General features: G+C 36.6%; 1 protein-coding gene across 1 annotated transcript; it reads left to right on the top strand.

Annotated features, from left to right (window-relative positions):
• Positions 1-247: 247 nt before the first annotated feature.
• Positions 248-21,360, top strand: SULT6B1 (sulfotransferase family 6B member 1). The gene is made up of 7 exons (XM_001380857.4): positions 248-598; positions 876-988; positions 3,825-3,914; positions 8,962-9,088; positions 13,541-13,635; positions 16,288-16,444; positions 17,932-21,360. Exons 1-7 carry the CDS (start codon positions 400-402, stop codon positions 18,060-18,062), a joined length of 912 nt encoding a protein of 303 aa, XP_001380894.2. The 5' UTR covers positions 248-399; the 3' UTR covers positions 18,063-21,360.

Here is a 21,360-nt window from a genome sequence, read left to right as displayed (position 1 = left end):
TATATGAAATATTTCAAACTCATAATCTCCCTTTTCTGCAAAGTAGTTAAAGAAACTCATCTTACAATTCTTCTCTGGGGCCAAGTGTGGCTTAATGACAGATTTATTATACTCCTCCTGCCCCCCCCCCATCCCCCCACTGGATTCTGTGCTTTAGAATGGATTAATTTTCAATGATTTCCTTGGTCTTTTTTGTGCACCTGTACTTTTCTTTTCTTTCCTTTTCTATTCTTTTTTTTCCGTAGGAGGATGGGCAGGAAGAGAGATGAAAAAAATAATGTTTCTCATGAGGACAGAAAAAGCCCTAGGATTTTCCATTACTCCACCCCCTGAGAGCTTAGTTTAAATCTACCACTTCTTCTGAATAACAGCAGAACAGTTTCATGTCAAGAAGCAAACATGGCCCAGAAGTCCAAAGTTATTGAATACATTGATGAAGCTTTGGAAAAATCTAAAGAAACTGCCCTTTCTCGTCTACTTTTCTCCTATGAAGGAATCACTTATCCAATCACCATATGCACTACAGAAACTTTCCAAGCATTGGACCACTTTGAAGCCAGAAGAGAGGACATAGTGCTGGCATCCTATCCCAAGTGTGGTAAATATAAATCATTTAGTGCACCACTACCCTGCAAATTTTAGTCTGTGAATTTTGATATATTATATCATGCATGTGTAAAACAAGATGGCTAACAAATTGACATTTATAATTCTATATCAATGGAATATTTATCAGAAGTAAAGATACAATTATTATATTTTTGTTAAGAAGATTAATTTTTAGTAAGGATGTTTTTATTTAAATATTTTACATTTGGGCATTTTCCCTTTATGTGTTTTCAACTAATTTTTCTTTTTGGCTTACTTTGATATAGGATCAAACTGGCTTCTCCAGATCTTTAGTGAAATAATCTGTACCATCTCCCCACAAAAGTATGAACATCCAGAATTTCCAGTTCTTGAATGTGGAGACCCAGAAAAATATCAGGTTAGTATTTTAGCTCTGAAATATAGAAGGATTAACATAGGAAAGGAATCTTTCCATCCAATTAATAAATCTTAGTTCAGTAAGTAAGAGTATTTATATTAGAAAGCTAAATATTAATGTTTAAGTCAGCTATGACTAAAGGGTCTAAAATTCAGTAGGAAAGTCGAGTAGTACAGAATGAAACTTTAAACTTCAGGACTCATCACTCTCATTTTACACCAGAGGTCCTCATCTTTTCCTACTGAGAAGCTATGTTTGATTTCAGAATATTGTGACTGCTAAGGAAAGATGTGGTGCTTTGCTTCCCATTGTGATCCCACTTCAGCATCAGATTAGTTTGCAGGCAAACCAATCAAACCTTCAAGATTGTGGAAAGGAAACAAGACTGACAATCCTCCTATTTCCTTTCCCAAATAAATATTACAAGATTCATTTGTAAATTACAGATACTTTCTGGAATATAGAAGGTAATTTAGTAAATGTGCATGTTCTTTAAAATATTTTACTTAGCATAGGTCTATATTATTTGTATTTTGGTTCCAATTATTTTTGACATGGTGCTCTTTTACAGCAGAAACTTATTGCCTGAAGAATCAGATTTCATAAAAGAGATTTCCTTTGTGGAGATACATTAAAGATATGATATAGGCTGATCTTAAGTAATTTTCCCCAAATCATGTAACTTTTATCCAAAGTATGTCAAGCAGCAAAAGGATATTCAGATCATGATGTTGGTTAAATTAGCTAATCAATGTTCAAGTTCAAAGTATGAGGTGTAGGAACAGGCTCTATAAGAGACATCTTTTGAAGATTATTTTGAAAATGTGGAGGAGCTGGTAAATTCAAAGCTTTCTGGAGTAGAAGTTTTAAATCTACCTTGGGATAGGTGGACAAGTACTGTGCTGCTATTTTTTTTCAACCATGGTCAATTACAGTGTACCCTTAGGGAGACAGGTAGATAAAATATTTATTTAAAATTTTTTTTAATTTAGAAAATTTTTCCATGGTTACATGATTCATGATCCCCCTCCTGGAGCTGACAAGCAATTCTGCATTTATTAAGCACTTAATATCTACCACACCATTGTTCCAAGCACTGGGGTTACAAATACAAGCAGATATTCAAAGCTATTGTGAACAAGGAATCTCTTAGCTTTGACTAAATAATGCCTGGATAGATATCATTCAATGCAAGCTCTAACTGATCTTTCTTGGAAAAAAGAATTTTTTGTGTATTTGCTAAGCATGTATAGCATTGACAACACAGGAATGTTGCTCTGATGCTATGGTTACAGCCCATTCCCACCTTATCCCCATTCTGGTGTACTCTCCCTAATATTAACCACCAGTGATTCATGTCTTAATTCTTTTACATCATAGATTTTACAAAGAGTTATTTACTTCATACACAGCAGGAGCAGAAGTTACAAAGCATTTTCTCCCAACATGTAGGGGTATACTTTTCTCTATATAATTTTTATCACTTGGGAGAATAGGATCAAACTTTTTCTAGTATTTATGTTTGTCCCATCAAGTTCACTTCCAAATTGAGCCTAGACATTGGATCCATTGCTGTAGCTTCCTTTTGGATGTCTTAGGTTTCTACTTGGTCAAACAGATCTTTGCTCTTCACTATCTGGTTTCTGGTAAATCCAGGCATAGACTCTGGTGCCCAGACTTTTGGCACTCACTATTTAAGCTTTGAATTCCATAAGATCATCATGGTTAGCTCCAACATTCCTTCACCTAAAATAGGAAAGAAGAAATGCAAAGAAGAGCCCCTTGTGTTCATAGGCAACGTACTGATCTCAAGTGGGAAGGGCTCAAAGTCCCTCCTCATCCAGAGGTTCATAGAATGCCTCTCTTTCCTAGATAGCATCCAGCCAGGAAAGAGTAGGACAAATAGCCTTTCTAACCAGGCTTTACTGGTTAGTATATTTTTAATGAACCCGAGTTTTAGGTTAGCAGTCAATCAATAATCCGTCCCTTACTCACATGATTAGTAGACTTAAACCAGTTACAGAATGTTTGTATTGTTCCAAATCAGAGAGCAAGGCCTTCCATTCCATATCATGTCTTTCTGGAAGCAGGCTCCTCAGCCTCTTCTATATGGGCCAGCAGCAAGCAGAGTCTGCTATGCTCTGAAAAGTTCCTGTGGTTAGACATCCAATACATTTATATGAAAAGAGATATCCTGAGCAACAATTCTAATGTGCTATCAGCTGTCTCCATAAATAGCATGTTAAGGTTCTCAAGATTGTTTCAGTGTTTGCTTTTGAATCCTGAGCATCCAAAACAGTGCCTGCTATTTAGATGATAAACAATTATGTTTAATAAGTTGTTTGACATCTAGAAATTGTTATTCAAACAAGCAAACAAAAAACATTGTAGAAAGGAAATCCCTTTTGCCTTTTTCCATCCTAGAAGACAGGTGTGTGGAAGGGTTTTGAAGGTACAGGATGACAGAAGAAGCAATAGCTAGAAAGAGATCAGCAGCCTGAAAGACTACAAGGAAAAACATCATGAGAGAGGCAGAGAGACTTAATTAAAGAGTAAAATGTTGAATATACAACTACCTCATCTGATTACAAAGCTGAGGCCTGAGCAGTCCTAGTTCACTGCTGAAAGAGAGAGATGCTGAAGATCTGGTCAAACAATGGGTGGGCAGTAGAAGATCCAATCTAAAAATGGAGGAAAGGGCTAGGGAAGACAGGGAAGAGGATGACAGAGGAGGCTTTTTAATACAGGGCTGACATCCTACCCCAAGCTAAGAAATGAATAGTGCCAACCCTGAGCGTATAGCAATCTTTCTTCTCTTGTTTTTTCATTTTTACAGAGAATGAAACAATTCCCATCTCCAAGGATTTTGGCAACACATCTCCATTATGACAAACTGCCCAAGTCTATCTTCACAAATAAAGCCAAGGTGAGTGTGCACAGGATGCCCTTTCCACTGTCACTGAAATGTTCACAGCGCCTTTAGTTCATTTTTTCATCACAAAGTTTTATTGAAATAAATGTCAGATATGGGGTTGGTTTCAGTTTTATGTCTTTCATTTATTTTATGGATACTTTCTGTCTTTATGTTATAGGAATTCATTCTCTTTACCTTCTTCCAGAATTAACCTTTCCATGTCACACTTATTTGTGCTAAAATTTCTGAAACAGAACTCATATTTGATTATATTGCTGTAAGAGTTTCTGAGTCATTTACTGCATTATTATTTAGGCTCAACATATCCACTTTAATTGTTAAGAAAGTCACATAGCAAAACTGAAGCTTTCTTTAAGGTATATTAAACCAATGAGACCCCCAACTATTCTTTAATGGAGAAAAGAAATTTTAGAGTAAGTTATAACGAATGGCTGTGAAACCTAGATGACTCCTTTCCCTATGTTTATTGATAAAATCCTCAATCATTTCTGACATGATTTCTCTTCTTTACTTATCTTTTAACTATAAACCTTCCTTTCAATTAACTCACTCTAAGCTTTCCAAGTGTGTCTTTGAAATGTATATCTCACAAGTCTATCCTTTAAATCTTATGAGTGTATTTGTATAGGGTAAATATTTTTCCTTTAGTGCAATTGTGAATTCCTGTCTGTCTCTTTTTTGACAGCTATATATCCAGAAATTGTATTATTTTTCTTCATCTCTGATATAATTAGAAACTCTTCCAGTTTTAGGAAATCTCTTTTCATTGTTCAGAGACAATGAAGAAATCCTGAATCTTTTCTGAAAAGGGTATTTAATAAATCTTAGTTTGGCCTTCTAGATCTCAACATGGATTCTCTGAAATTATAGTTGGTTATTATCTTAACCATAGATTTATGTTTGTCTTTACAACATTGTTGTTATTGTATTCATTGTTTTCCTGGTTCTACATCCTTTAATCTGCATCAGTACCCAGAGGTTTTTCCAGATTTCTTTGAAACCATCTCCTTCATCATTTCTTACACAACAATAGTATTCCATCATATTCATATACCATAATTTGTTTAGTCACTCTCAAACTGAAAGAGCTTCAGTTCTTTGTCTCCACAAAAAGGGCTGCTATAATAATTATTTTTGTACAGACATCTTTTCCTCTTCCTTTGATCTGTTTTGTTATATAGGTCTAGTCTTTTGTTGGGTCAAAAGATAAGCACAGTTTAGTTTTTAAAGAACTCTTACCTTCCATCTTAGATTTAATACTATGCATTTATTCCATGGCAGATGAACAATAAGGGCCAGGCAATGGAAATTAAGTGACTTGCCCAAGGTCATACAACTAGCAAGTATACACGGTCAAATTTGAACCCAGAGACTCCCATTTCTAGACCCGCCCTTCAATTCACTGAGATACCTAGCTGCCCACAGTTTAGTAATGTTTTGAGTATAGTTCTAAATTGTTTGAATAGCTGGACTATTCCAGTGCTCCACCAACAATGTATTATCTGTTTTCTTGAATACCCTCCGACACCTGTCATTTACCATTTTTGTCAACTTTGCAAGTATGATTGGTGCAAGGTAGAACTTTCGAGTTGGCAAGATGGAAGGCTCTTTCTACCTTCAAATCTCCCAATCCAAGACACTCACAGAGAGACATAACAATAAATAAGACAAAGTTTCTTCTCCTGTGGAGTGTAAGGGTTAAAATAGGGGTTTTGACAAAATAAGAGAGCCACTTTTAATAATTTAAGTTTAATAATAATAATGAGAATATAGTAGAGTTTTAAGTTAATAGTATCCCTTTGAGCCAGAGAAAAGAAAACTTCTAGCAGCTTTTAACAATGAACAATTTAATTAAAATAGAGAGAGTAAAAGAACATAGTAAAGGAGGGAGGGATCAAAAAAGAGGAAAGAGAGATTACTAATCTTCTACCCTATCAATATACCTAAAATTCCTAATACTACCTCTAACTGTCTTCTAAGGACAGTTTCTTCTGCCTGGCACATCCAGGCCAAATCTAACCTACTCCCTCTATAAATTATTCACTAACTACCTAACTCCTTAAAAAAATGAATAGCCACCACTCACTCACTCACTCCTGCCCAACTGTCAGTAGCCAACTGACAGCAGATCCTTGCCTATGAGACAGACCTCCTGCTCTCTTGAGATCCCAGAGGCAAAAAGTCCTTTAAAGGCTAAAGCCAAAAGCCCTGTTGGTAAGCTCAGGCCCGCCTTTATATTCCTACAATTATACACCAACCCACACTACCAGCAGCCAACTTCCCCATAACTGCCAGCCCTAATTCTCAGCAACTCACCAACAGTCAGCAATTGACTCTCCGGTCAGCTATTGCCAGCCTTCAAATGATGCTGGCTCAGCAGAGGGCTTCCCAGTCCTACTTCCTGTCACTGTGGGCTGGTTAATCTCTAAGGTAGGAGGAGCACCAGATCCCCTTTAAATTAGAAAAAAAAAAGGAATAAAGAATTCCTTTTTACAGGAGCTTGTAATTTAATAAAAGACTATTAATAAATCATAGAAATAATTAACTGGAATTCCAATACCCCCCTTTACCACCTTTCCTTTTATTCTTGATCACTTTGCTTCTTTCATTCCTCAGAGAAAAGACTAAGATAATGATGCCTTATATTTGAATAGGGCTTTTCTACTTACAAAATGCTTTTATATCCATTACTTATAGTCATTGAAATTGAATGACTTGCTCAAAACCTCATATTACTGGTAAATAATGGAGCAAGTTCTTAAACCCAAGCATTTTCACTTCACTTTCCAGGGCTGTTTCCACCATAGCACACTGCCTCATAGAGGAGAGCAAAAAACATGTTGAGAGAAGTGGAAGGGAACAATGATTTATTAGGCACCTATCATGTGCTAAGCAATTTATAAATATGATTAATTTGATCCTCACAACAGCCTCTGGAAAATAGGTGCAATTTATATCTCTATTTTACAGTTGAGGAAACCAGGGCAGACAGAAGTGAAGGAATTTTCCCAGTGTCAAACATCTAGAAAGCATTTTAGGCTAGATTTGAACTTGGGTCTTTCTGACTCTTATCACCAAGTAGTTTTCAAATAATCATTGAGAAGAAAAAGGCCAAATAGGGGGAGAACAATCAATAAATCAACAAGCTTTTATTAAACACCTACTACATGCCATGAACTCCACTAATAAAGAAAGATATTCTGGATAAAGGTGAGCAAGGAAGGTAGAATTGGAGTACAAAGTAGGAGGGAGAATTGGGAGGAACTGTTCCATCCTAAACAATTCTTTGACTTAACAGTTTTGCATTTATGACCTATTCAACTCTGAAAAAGAGTTACTTACAAATAAGCCAGTGAATCTACAGTACCTTGCATCCGCCTTTGCCTCAGTTATTGTTATACCTTCAAACAGGTTTTTCAGGCCCTGAGAAAAATCTGTGTCTCAGCATTTTATCTGAGAAGCTGTACTTGCAAAAATGATTTTCATTAGTTCTCCTTATATAAATATTCTTTTTTCTTCCCCTTTCAGCAACCAAAATATCCACATATGAAAGAAATCTGAGAATATAATGAAATATTTTACAATAAGAAAAGAGGACTATGAAGAATTTGGAGGAATGAATATTTGTACAGAATAATTATAGCTAGTTTTTATAAAGTATTTTAAGGTTTGTAAAGTGGTTTGCAAATATGATTTTATTTTATTCTCACAACCCTGAGACAGATGCTCTCATTATCCTCATTTAATAAATGAAGAAATGGAGTCAAATAGAGGTTAAGTGATTTGCCCTGTTGTCACAAGGCCAGTAAGTGATTAAAATCAAATTTGAACTCAGGTCTATTATGTATGTTATGTCCAGCATGCTATCCATTGCACCACCTAGGTGAAGAATCAGGAAAACAAAATATACAGTGACTATAATAATATTTTCTTAAAAACACTACAAAGCAATCAAACTCTATTTAATTATCTTAGAAATTAGAGAAATGATAATGAAATATGCCTTCCTATTCTCAGAGAAACATAGGACTATGGGTATAGAATGTGGCATGTAGTATACAGTTTCTGTATCTATTATTTTGCATAATTTTTTCTTTAATATAAATGAAGGTGAATGATAAGGGGACATAACTTTCATAAAAACAAAGACAGCAATAACACACACACAACAAAGAAGGAAGAGAGGGGAAAAGAAATGGCAATAAAAATCAGAAGTGTCAAAGACTTAATAGGGAAGGGGAGGATTGGACTTGAAGAAGGAAGGTAGATGTCCTGTGGCTGTGATAAAAAGCTCTGGATTCCATATGTTATTGTTTTTAGGGTCATATATTTAGTGCTAGTAGGAATCCTGGTCCATTGTCCTATTTCATTTTACAAATGAAGAAATTGAGACCATCCAAGGTTAAATAAATTTAAGTTCACAAAGATAGATGTACATAAGCTGGCATCCAAACCCAGATCTTCTGATTCTCAATCCAGTTCTCTCTCCACCGTACCATGCTGCCTCCTCAATTGTTTACTAAGATTCTTTCAAGTGATGGCAGCAGGGGTCATATTTGTTTTTGTTTATTACTTTGGTATTTCTTGACTTTCTTATTTTAGTATTTTAGCTCTCTGAGATTCATGGGATTCATTGGTACTCCCTCCATCCACAAAGCATAATTGCTACTCTTAAGGGTGCTGTGGCCAAATATTTCATTATCCTAGTAATTTATTTCTCTTGGATGCCAACTAGATAGGCAGTTCATACTCATTCTACTTGAAGACTTTCCCACTTGGCAGCATCTCCCAGTATCATAACCCCCTCATTTTACAAATGGATGAAACTGGGACTCAGAAGTTAAAGCAATCTGTCCAAGGTCTGTAAGCATCAGAGACATGACTTCAACCCCATTTCTCTGACTACAGACTCAGGGTATGTCATGCTGCTGTTACCTCCACAGCAAGAGGTATTTTCTCTACTTGTTAGTCAGTTGTCACAAAGGTATAAAATGAAATTATTTAAATTAAATTGCATAAACTCTTTTTTCTTCTGCAGATTTTGGTGATGTTTAGAAATCCAAAAGATACAGCAACATCTTTTTTTCATTTCCACAATGATGTTCCTGATATTCCAAGCTTTGGCTCTTGGGATGATTTCTTCAGCTATTTCATGAAAGGACAAGGTATAATTGCTGCTTAAAGAAATATCATTTCATGCGGACCCATGTGGTAAATATAGGAAGGCTTTTAATGGAACCTGTGGTCAAATAAGTAGAATCATATCAAAGCATAATATCATTTTTATTCAGAAGCCATTTTATAGATAAGGAAGCTGAGTTCCACAGAAGTTAAGTGAATTATCCAAGGCTAGAAATTAGTTCTCTTATAGTTTGTTGTACCATTATCTCTGGAATTTAAAATCTCAAGTTATTAATATTCATGATATCCTTTGATAACATATTGAATCAAACAATCAATAAACTTTAAGTGCCACTATGCCCGGACACTGTGCTGGGAATTGGTATATAAGACAAAAATGAAACAATGCCTGTTTTCAAGGAACTGACATTCCATAAAGGTAAAAGAACATATAAAAAGGCCCAAAATATAAACAAAATAAATGTAAGATAAATATAAAGATCTGCCTATGGAAGGACTCTTACAAAAGCATGTTACAATAGCATATATACTAGAAAATGAGCAAACCAGTGTAGAGGCAAGCTGTCCAAGTCTCTTCATCCTCATTATCATCCATACTTACCATAGCACTTTGTTTTGCAAATCATCTTCTTCACACAATTTTATGAGACTGATAGTACAAGCATTATTACCTCAGTCTATAGATAAGAATATCTGAGAGTTTCAGAGCCACATTAATGATGACACCAGTAAGTAAGTAAGCAACTGAGGTGATTCAAACCCTGATTTCTTCCTTGGATGCCTTCCAGTAGAGGTTGGAAGACCAGTTGTTGGGTGTGTTATATTGGAGATTCCTTTCATGATGAGTTGGACTAGATAGACATTAAGGTCCCTTCTGATTCAAACATTTAGTGATTTTATCAAATTCTGTGTTTCTTGATTTGAAGTAATATCTGGAACTATTATGCCATGTCAAAAAGTGATATTTTATCTGATGCAGCATGTGATCCTCCTGTCCTTTTCCTAGGGCAACTACAGAGAAGTATGTGTGGGCTGAGAAAGGGGTGCTGCTGCTGGTTGGTGTCAATCTACTTTCCTCACTGTTTTTTCTTCTTCTACCCCTTGGCATCATAGAATCATTGACTAGTGGTGCTAAAAGGAATTTTAGAGATCATTTCATCTATCTTCTCACTTTACAGTTTATAAAACTGAGGCTTATTGGTTAAGTCCAAGGTAAAGAAATTATACCGAATATATGCCCCTAACAGCTGCCAAAGGAGATAGATCCTTATCTTGGCCCTAGGCTAATTTTTACACCCTAGATTGTTTTAATTTTATTTCACTTATCTAATTGAGATATAATATGTTTTAGGAATCAGAACCTAAAAAAATACTTCTAATATATTTGTTGGAGCTTGAATTAGTAGTTCTTTAATTTTTCATCAAGTGATCTTTACTTTTTCTACAACTTATTTCCATAGAATAAAAAGGGGGACATGATTTTTGTTAATGAGATGGAACCCCATCTCCAGTGATTTATTTTGTTCATCTTAGAGAGTAATAGAAAGGGATAAGGAATGAAAAGATAATAGAAGATTGATCAGATGATAAAATTCAAAGCAATTAAGGGTGAGGGAAGATTATTGTAAGAACTACTTAATCTCTCAATATATATTGGTCTCTCTGTCTCCTGTCTCTTCCTTTCAATTCATCCAGAAACATGTCTGACCATATCACTCCCTTTCTCAAAACCTTACTGTTGTAGGGCAGCTACATAGCAAAGTAAACAGGCCTGGAGATAGAAGGTCCTGGTTCAAATCTGGCCTCAGACATTTCCTAGCTGTGGGATCCAGGGCAAGTCACTTAATCCCAATTGGCTAGCCATTATTGCTCTTTTGCCTTGGAACTGATACTTAATGTTGATTCTAAGACAGAAGGTATAGGTATAAAAAAAAGTTCCCTGTTGAGTCTATGAGAAGACAAAAACTTCTTGGATGGTATTTAGAGCCCCTCATGATCTATTTCCAGACTAGTGCTATTACCCATCTTCAAATTCTGTCCTTCTGTATAGTCCAGCCAACTGATCTACTTACTATTCTTTTCACATTCCATTCCATCTCCAGTGTCTGTAATTTTGCACAGAATACCTTCCATAACTAAAATATACCTTCTCCTCAATCCACCTCTTAGAATTTCTAAATGTCTTCAAAGTACCATACTGTTCAACACCGTCTCATACTCAAGACTTTTACTGTTCCCTTTGGTTTCTACTGTCTCCTCCTTATTCCCTAAATTATTGGGTATTTACTTAAAAAAAATTAAACCTTTCCTTTCCAAAGCTTGGTTTGTTGAATGATTGACTGATCTGCCAAATGACATACTACTTAAATGAACTTTGGCTAGCAAAGGCAAATTTCTTTCTGTCTTAACAACTCTAAGACAGAAGGGCAAAGGCAAGGGCCTACAAAGACAACTGCCCCAATGTAAGAAACTCTTTAAGACTCCATATAGAGAAAATCTAAATGCCAGACTTGAGCAAGTAAGAGTTCACTTGGCTAAAGTTGCTATTGTGTTGTTTCAGGCTGAAACAAAAACTAGATGTTTTCTGTAACACTGTCAGAGGTTAACCTAAGTCTCAGATTTTTCTTTTCACCTTGATTTCTGTGTTCTTAAATATTTCCTTATTCCTGGAGAGATTTGTCAAGTATTCCCAAATTTCATACTATAGTGCTTCCCTCTCTTTTTCGGCATTCACAAATATCTAGCTATTGATGGGAATCTTAAAAGGGCTTTAAGAAAGCGTGGTTAAAACGCTAAAAAACAGTTGGCACTCTTTTATCCTTGTTGTTTAGTCACATCTAACTCTTTGTGATACCATATTGGTTTTCTTGGCAAAGATACTAAAATGGTTGGCCATTTCCTTTTCTAATGGACTTAAGGGAAACAGATGTTAAGAAACTTGCTCAGGATCAAATAGCTAGTGAATGCCTGAGGTTGGATTTGAATTAAGGTCTTCCTGACTCCAGGCCTGGCGCTCTATTCATTGAGCCAACTAGTTGCCTCCTTGTAATATTTACTGATAGTTTGCACTAGATCACATCTGGGCAGAGATTAACATGTAGAATTTGCATAATGTAGAGTATATCCATAGTTATATTTAGGTTTAGGATATAAATAAACAATGTAGTAGAAAGAGAACTGAAATTGGAGTCTTGAACTCAAAGTCACAAGACCTGAGTTTAAATCCTAATTTTGCCATTTACTACCTGTTTGACTGTGGATAGCTCAATCGCCCAAAGCCTCAGTAAAAATGAGAAAAATAGATTAGTTGACCGCTATGCGTTTTTCTAATCTTAAATATATGATGCTATGTGAACAATTTGTATTCCAAAGAACCATGTAAAAACAAATAATGTTAAATAAATACCAAATAATGATAAAAAAAATTCATGGTTTCCATAGGACCATATTAAAAGCCTTTTTTAGGGTCAGGGAATGGGAAACCAGAACTGTGATTTCATTGGTTTTTGGAAGTCCTAGTAAGGAAATTCTATTAATAGATAAGGTTATTTGCTCTCAAGTTGTAGTCTTAAAGAATTTCTTGGGTCCGGGCAGCCAAGTGGCTTAGTGGATAGAGTGCCAGATCTAGAGACAGGATGACCTGGGTTCAAATCTGGTTCAGGCATTTCCTAGTTATGTGACCCTGGGGAAGCCACCAAACTCTGTTTGCCTGGCTCTTGCCCTTGCCCTTCAAGACTTAGAGCTATTAAGAAGACAGAAAGTAAGGGTTAAAAAGAGCTTCTTGGAAAGCTAAGTGGCTTGACAGGGGTTACACAAGTGCATTCCAGAGATGTAACTTGAACCCAGCTCTTCTTGTCCCTAGGACTTGTTTTCTACTTTATAGCACATTGCTTCTCTGCTCTAAAGCTTTTGAATTTTGTAGGACCTACCAGATTATGGCATGCCTATTAGGACAAAACTATAAAATAGGACTTTAGTGAAGATACATACGTATTTATTAAAGCCTTATTTCTTATTTCATATTGCTCCCTTTTACTCACTCTGCATTATAACCCAATTAGACTTATGTCTGTCATTGCCAATCAGATTTTCTGTATAGAATATGCCTCTTCCTCATCTCCATTTCTCAGAATCCTGAGCTCCCTTCAAGGATCATATCAGCTATTGTTTCCTCCATGAAACCCTCCCTCCCTCCCTGCTATTCATTCCATTCACTCCTTCTCAAAGTTGTTGGGGTTTTTTTTGGTCAGTGTATTTTATTTCCCTCCTCCCTGCCCTCAAATGAATGCAAGCTTCTTGGAGGCAGGAGCTATCTTATTTTTGCCTATAGATCTCTGGTACCCGGAACAATGCCTGGCTTATAATTTCATGTATTTGTCTAATAAATGTTTGCTGAATTTAATTTGTAACATGGTCTTCTATTTCTTGTTCTCCCTTATTGAAATGTCTTATAATGTGTTTTTGGTCTTTCTTAGTTTCTTGGGGAAGCTACTTTGACTATGCAATCAATTGGAACAAACACCTTGATGATGAAAACATTCTGTTTCTACTATATGAAGACCTGAGAGAGGTGAGAAGTTGAGGTTATTTGTAGTAAAATGTCACATAGTAAATCAGCATATGGAGATATTATAGCTGAATTACAGAGTTTAATGCTTCTACTTGAGGCAGTAAACAGCGTTAGCAAGGGCATGAAGACATGAATGTATAATGAAGTAAGTTATCCAATTCAGCTACACATTGGGAGTATGGAGGAGAATTACATTAAATAAAAATGAAAGGGCATAATAGTACCTTAAATGGTGGGAAGTGGCACCAAAATTTTGCAAGGTATAAAAAGAAGAGTTATGAAAGATTTTTTCTTTCAGAGGAATGATATTATTTGTATATGAAAGCCCTATATGTAGACTTTTTTTCTGGCAGTGGAATAAAGGGAAAATGAAGAGAATAAACATTTATATTGTACCTATTATGTGCTAGGCACTATACCAAGTGCTTTCCAAATATTTAATTTGATCCTCACAACGATCCTAGGAGGCAGGTGCGTTATTATATCCATTTTACATTTGAGAAAACTGAGGCAAATAGAAGATAAGTGATTTGGGTCACAGTTAATGTCTGTTGCCATATTTGAACTTATATCTTTCTTTCTTTTTATTTTTTAAAACCCTTATCTTCTGTCTATTGGTTCCAAGGCAGAAGAGTGGTAGGGGCTAGGCAATGGGGATCAAGTGACTTGCCCAGAGTCACACAGCTGGGAAGTGTCTGAGGCCAGATTTGAACCCAAGTCCTCCCATCTCTAGGCCTGGCTCTTAATCCACTGAGCTGCCCAACTGCCCCCTGAACTTATGTTTTTCTGAGTCTAGGCCCTGTATTCTATTCACTGTACCACCTACCTACCATGTTCAAGACTCTCATCTCTATCTTACACACAACTATAAAAGTAATATTCCTAAAGCATATAGAGATTTAGAGATAGGAGATATCTAGGAGATCATCTAATCCCACCTCATTTTACAGATGGAGAAATCAACTTGTCCAAAGTCACAGAATTAGTTAGTGGTAGGTAACTTTAAAAAAGAGGATATTGGGATTGGCAATTATAAGGTCACTAATTAATTGGACTTTTTTTTTTTTGCTAGACAAAAGGGAGTGGAGAAATGGGGTGGTGGTGACTTGGTGAACTAAAAGAGTCAAGGGAAGGCTTTTTTTTTTTAGATTTGGGTAGACCTGAATGTATTTGAAAATGGGAAGAGGGCAGTAGCAAGAGAAATGTAAAAGATGTAGAATAGAGATGGAGATGATGCTCGGGCAAATTACTGAAGAAGGCAACAGAATCGTAAATTTAGAGCAGCAAGAAATATTAAAAAATGAGTTCAGCTCTTTCACTTAATCTTTCATTTATGTTTTCATTCATTTAATTCATATTATTTATTTATTTATTTTAAACTCTTACCTTCCATCTTAAAATCAATACTGTGTATTGGTTCCAAGGCAGAAGAGTGGTAAGGGCTAGGCAATGGGGGTCCAGTGACTTGCCCAGGGTCACACAGCTAGGAAGTGTTTGAGGCCAAATTTGAATCCAGGACCTCCATCGTTGGGCCTGGCTCTCAATCCACTGAGCCACCCAGCTGCTGATACCTTTTAAAAAATATCCCATACATTCCCCTTTGTGATAAAGAAAAACAATCAAGCAAAAAAAATATCCAAATCAAATAACTCACCTAGAAATGCATACACTATTCTGTGCTTACAGTCCCTCTACCTCTCTGTCATGAGGGAAGAAGCATATTTCATCATCTCTTTTCAGGATCAATTAACAAGAATTTATTAAGCATTATTATGTGCCAGACACTAGAGAGAATGTTTGGTTTTTTCCCCCAATTACTCAGAGATTCCTTTTGGTGATGCTTTCATTTACATTGTTGTGGTCATTCTATATATTATCTTGATTTTGCATTGTGTTTTGCAGAAATTCATACAGATCTTCCAACGTTTCTCATACTTGCCATATTTTAAACTTTACAATAATGTTCCATTACATTTATGTACTATAGCTTTTTCATTTTATTCCTCATTCAGTAGTTACTAATGTTATTTCAAGTTTTTACTACTATAAAGAGGGCTGCTATGAATACTTTGGTATATAGCTTTGGACTTTGATTTATGACTGATTCCTTTGGGTAGTCTCCCCACTTTACAAATGAGGAAACTGAGATATAGTTAGGTTAAGTGACTTGATCAAGCCATACATACAGGGATGTGAACCCAGAACCTCCGACATCAAACCTAGTACATTGGATGTCCTCTTTTCAATGAAATGGGAAGCCAGGTTATCTTTCTTAAGTGGTTAGGGATTTCAGGAGAAGGTTATAAAAGAAGAGAAAAAAAGATCTGAAATAATGCATGTAGGAGAGGAGTCCAAGCTGGGGTACATGTTTGCGGCTCTGAGAAGCTTGTCAAAGCTTGATATGGAGAATGCTTGGCAAATAACTATTATCTTATTGAAATTAACTTATTTATTTTATGTGCACCTGCATGGTTTTCCCTACAGTTTGTTTCTTTTTATATTGAATTGGAGGTATGGGAAGATTTACTGAAAACCAGGGGGTCCTGGGACCAAAAAACTTGGTAAATCCACCTATAGGGAATAAGATAACAAATCCACATAGGCAGAGGAGAAAGCAGTGTTTAAGATTACCCTGGTAAATTTTGTTTTCAGAATCTGGCCGCGGGAGTGAAACAAATGGCAGAATTCTTTGGATTCTCTCTGACAGGGGAGCAGATTCAGGCCATTTCAGATCGGACCACCTTTCAAGCAATGAGAGCAAAGTCTCAGGAAACACATGGTCCAATTGGGCCATTTCTTTTTCGAAAAGGTAAAATTGCATTAATTTTAAGAATGTTGAATTACTAAGTTTCTTGAGTTATCTAGTTTCTAAAGGGAATTTGAGGTGCTCCCTTACTATCTTCATTTTGATGTAAAGAAATGTAAAAGCTATAATAGAGAAGGGACTGCTCAGGATGAAGTTAGGGTTGGTTATTTTTTCCTAGCTTTGCCAATGATTGATTTCCTTAGTTAAAAATAGACCTTAATAAAACTCTTGGTTTTTTGTTTATGGTTCTAGTTACTAATGATATACAAAGAATATTTTAGTCTTATAGATTTAGAACTGATGGGACTTTTGAAATTATCTAGTTTAAACCCATTTTTTCAGATGAGGAAATTGAGTTTCAGAGGGATAAGGTGACTTACTCTGTTGTCATACTATGAGGGAAGTGGATAGCCAGCATGCAAGATCACATCCACTAATTCCAAATCTACTTTCAATCTCACCACTCCATTCTTTCTGGTTGAGAGACCTGGTCAAGCTGTCTAGGGCATTTGTAGGAACAAAAAATTTCCAAGGTAAAGAAAATTTTTACTTTCAACTTAAATCTTTTCAACGATTCAAAAATTTAAGAAAGGAGTAGTCCTTTTGAATTTTAAAGGTGTTTGGGATGAAGAAAGGGGAAGCACCTGACTTAATATTACTTAGTTGGTTTAAAGTGTTAGATATGGGACAGCTAGGTGACTCAGTGTATAGAGTGCCAGGTCTGGAGCTGGGTGGACCTGGGTCCAAATCTGGCTTCAGAAACTTGTTAGCTACGTGATATCAGACAAGTCACTTAATAGCAATTGCCTAGCTCTTAACACTCTTCTGACTCAGAAAAAATATGTGGATGGGGAAGCTAGTTGGCACAATGGTTTTAATGCTGGATCTGGAGTTGAAGAAATCTGGGTTCAAATGTGGCCTCAGATACTTCCAAGCTGTGTGACCCTAGGCAAATCACTTAACCCCATTTGCCCAGCTCTTGCCCTTCTGTCTTGGAATTGATACTAAGACAAAAAGATAAGGGCTTAAAAAAATAAAGTGTTAGATGTCCCAGGGATATTTACATTTCATATGGAACTTCAGATGGAATGTCAGGTATCAAAACCTGTTAGAGAAGAAGGGAGAACTCTTTGGATTAGATCTTATATCACAACATCATTTCATTTTTAAACCCTATATTCCTTAGAAGAGAATCTACAATGGTAGTGTGACCTTCGTGACCTGGTAGTAAATTCCAGAAAAAAAAACCCTTGGGGGTAATTTTTTTCTACAGAAGGATGTCATCTGATCGTTTGGGTTTTTTTTTTTTGTCACTGATTTTACCTGGAAAATAATATTGCTGTCTGACTGTATCTAACATTTCTTTTTTGTGTCTTTTTTCATATATCCAAAACAAAAGCATTTGATCCAAATAAAATTAGAATCCAGGGACTAATATGTTTAAGAAGGAGCATACCAATTAATCTGGTCCTATTACTTGTATTTTCTAGGAGAAGTTGGAGACTGGAAAAATCTGTTCAGTGAAACACAGAGTCAAGAAATGGATGAAAAATTTAATGAATGTTTAGCAGGCACTCCACTGGGAGTAAAGCTGAAGTATGATATACATTGTAAAGCTTAACTTTAGTTATATTTATTGGGTCAGATGAATTTTTTTCCCTTTTCTTTTTTAATGTTACAAAAAATAAACCCAATGGAAATTTGTAAATGTTACTGAGAAAATACACATTTCAGATATACTCTTTTGTACTACTACTACTTTTGGTAAAAACTAGCTGGCCATCTCAGGCTTCTCCTCCTGAAATAACATAGAGAGATCATTATAATTTAGGATCTGGTCATTATTTTTTACAAGTTCAGAAATTTGAATTTAGCGCTTTACCTAATGATAATCAGGTTCTGTAAAACTGACTCACTTTTAAGTTTATTAGATACTGATGTCGATGTACCCATTTATAACAGAAGCTATCTCTTTGACCTCCATCCAGATAGCTTCTTCCTGATATCAATAATAATAGCTTACATTTCACTTTATGGATTGTATATCCTACCAATCTAACCCATCAAATGTTTTATAAAAATTTATTCTCAAGGACCTTGCATTCTTTCTAGTCTACAAATAATACTTTGAGGAAGGAGGAAGTATGAATGATATAGGGGTTTAGAAAAGGTTTCCTCTCGGAAATGGCACACGGATTAGTCTTAAAGGAAGCCAAGGATTCTGAGGCAGCAATGAGGAGAACTCTCTCCTAATATATTGTAGGCAAGAGGGATGGCCTTTGCAGACACAAAGCTGAAAGATAGAAGTTATGTAGAAAGTAGACCAATTTATCTGGAACAGTCATCTCTTCCTCAATGACTGTCTTGCCATGGCCCCTTTCTCCTTTTTTTCCCACCACCCCATCAAGTTCTAGAACCATGAACCATGATCAAATCAACTCTGCTTCTGAGCAGACATATCAATCAAAATACTCTATGGCCTCATACCTCATCCTTGTAACTTCCAGGATCAGAGTGCTCCTTTTTAGCCACCACTCTTCTTTGTGCCCTAAGAGGAAGTCAAAGAGATCAAAAGAAAGATGGTGGCCACTGGCCTCCTGTGCTTACAATATCCCTTCAAGGTTGCTTTGCTCCACTGGGCCTGTGTGCTCCCAGCCTCCTGACCTTGTCTTCTGCTCTTTCCCTGCCTGCCACAGCCTCGAGTTGCTCTCCCTTTTCTTCTGCCTCCCATCAAACTTTGGCACTCTCCCAGTTAAGTTTAGGGTTCAAAATGCAAAGTTAAAATTAGTTTAGCAGCAAGGGAAAAGGCTAGTCCACCAGAACTGACATTAGGGCCTGGGACTGGAATTAGAATTGGGTTAGGGTTAGGATTAGAGAAGAAAATGTCTCTAGAGAAGTTTACCAAAAAATAAATAAATTTTAGGGCATCAATGGAGCTGTCCAGCTGCAGTTACTTACCAAAAACTTATCTCCCCACTCCTCCTTCTCAGTAACTAGACTTTCCTCTTGCTTGGACAGAATGAAAGGAAACCACTCACCTAGGATGGGTCTCTCTCAGTTTCAGGCTACTAAGCTACAAGGGCAAAGCAGTGCCCCAGGTCCAAGTCTCTGCTTCATTGACCACACTGGACAACCATGCTGGGCAGCAATTGCTACTGGTAATAGCAAGAGGAGAATAAGAGAAAGGAGGATGAAATAAGGCCCCTAGAAAATCACATGCCAGTGCCCTAGAGGGCCTCCATCTTATGTCATAATACTCCACCAGCCTCTACCTCTCCAAGTGACACTTTCCTTATAGGGAGAACTAATATGGCCACCTTAGAATCCTTTTTCTTCAGGGGAAATCTGAAATTTTAGGGCTCTGGTCAGTCTTAGGTTTGGCAGGAGAAATCCAGGTTCTCGTATTCATTCACAAAGCTGAGATCTACCACGACTGGAGAATTAGAATTAGGGTTAAGAACAAAAACAAAAGAAATCGCATTAGGTATTAATTAGGACTGCCTTCTGGAACCACCTTAGTAAACTGCCCTTTGCTGAGCAGGAATGAAGGAAGGATGGAGACAGAAAGGAAGTAGAGAAAGAGGAAGGAAGGAAGAAAAGAGGGAAGAAGGTAGCAAAAAAATAATGAGTGAAAAAGAAAATATTAATCGAAAATATAAGGATAAAAAAGGATTTCTAATTCTAAGGGATTCTAATTCTAGCCAAATAAAACTCCCTAGTTCCGCAAGGAATTGCTTCTCTTGTTTCCACAGGCTACCTTGATCCTTCCTGATCTGACTAACCCAAATTTTCCCTATTCTTCAATAAACTAACACTATTATCCTTATAAGAAGTATATAATTCTTAACTTTGTCTCCAAGTTATAAAAATAACAAAGGCTAGCTGGCAGAGCCTCAATAAGAACCAATTTAGGACTCTGAACCTTAGCAGACTCAGAGTCCAAACCAAAGACCAGGGTTTTCTTTGGTCTTCTCAGAGTTAAAACAATCTATAAAAATAGCAATAGATAGTCACAAGTGTTTCCCCAAGTTGGAAAAAGAAAACACTAAGCTCTTTCAGGTCTTTCCCTCCTTTCCTTCTCCCTCAGACAGAAAGAGAGAGAGAAACACACACACACACACACACACACACACACACACACAGATAGAGAGTGAGTGACTCTGCCAACTGCCAGAGACCAACTGACCACACCCAGAAAGCAACTGTCACAGAAAAACTGTTAGACTTAAAACTGATACTGTCTCAGCTCTGTTTGAAATTCCAATTCTTTCTCAAGCCAACTTCTCTACTTCTTACCTCAAAACTAATATAACAATAGTTAATTTCTATTATCATCCTTATAGTAGGAAGGGAAGAAAGGAGGGAAGGGAAGGAGGGAAGAAAGGAAAAAATAAAGGATAGAAAGAAGGGAAACCTCATCTGCCCACTAGATAATATTAATGCCCTCTCTCCCAAATCCTGTCCTTTTTCTCCCCTTAAGGCAAATAGCACAAGGTCTAGACATGTAACAGAGCTGCCTTTTTACTGCTACTGCTGCCGCTACTGACCACTTAATGAGATCACATTTTGATGGAGAGGAAAGACTCCCAAACTGCAAGTATAGGCCTAGGGCAGCCAGGGTACTCTGTAGATTCCATCCATCTATCCAACTGGGTAGGAATTCATGGAAGCATGAAGCCAGTCAGCCAGAATCCTGCAGTACATTCTTTGCCTGTTTCATTCGCTTTGCAGACCTAGCCAGGATATTAGAAGATATCTGACCCTTTGTGTTCTCAACCCTGCTGGTCAATCAGCGTTGGGGGAGGGGTGTCATTTGGTCTGTGATGTAGGCAAGACACATCTCACTTCTGGGCAAAGTATCATGTAGTCAGGAGAGAAAGTGAATTGCATGGATGGAGTTTCTCTTTGCTGATGGAAAC

Source organism: Monodelphis domestica, chromosome 1 (assembly GCF_027887165.1).
Source record: "Monodelphis domestica isolate mMonDom1 chromosome 1, mMonDom1.pri, whole genome shotgun sequence".
Classification (NCBI taxonomy): Eukaryota; Metazoa; Chordata; class Mammalia; order Didelphimorphia; family Didelphidae; genus Monodelphis; species Monodelphis domestica.
Note: the sequence above shows the minus strand (reverse complement) of the source record. Positions and strands in the feature narration are given on the sequence as shown.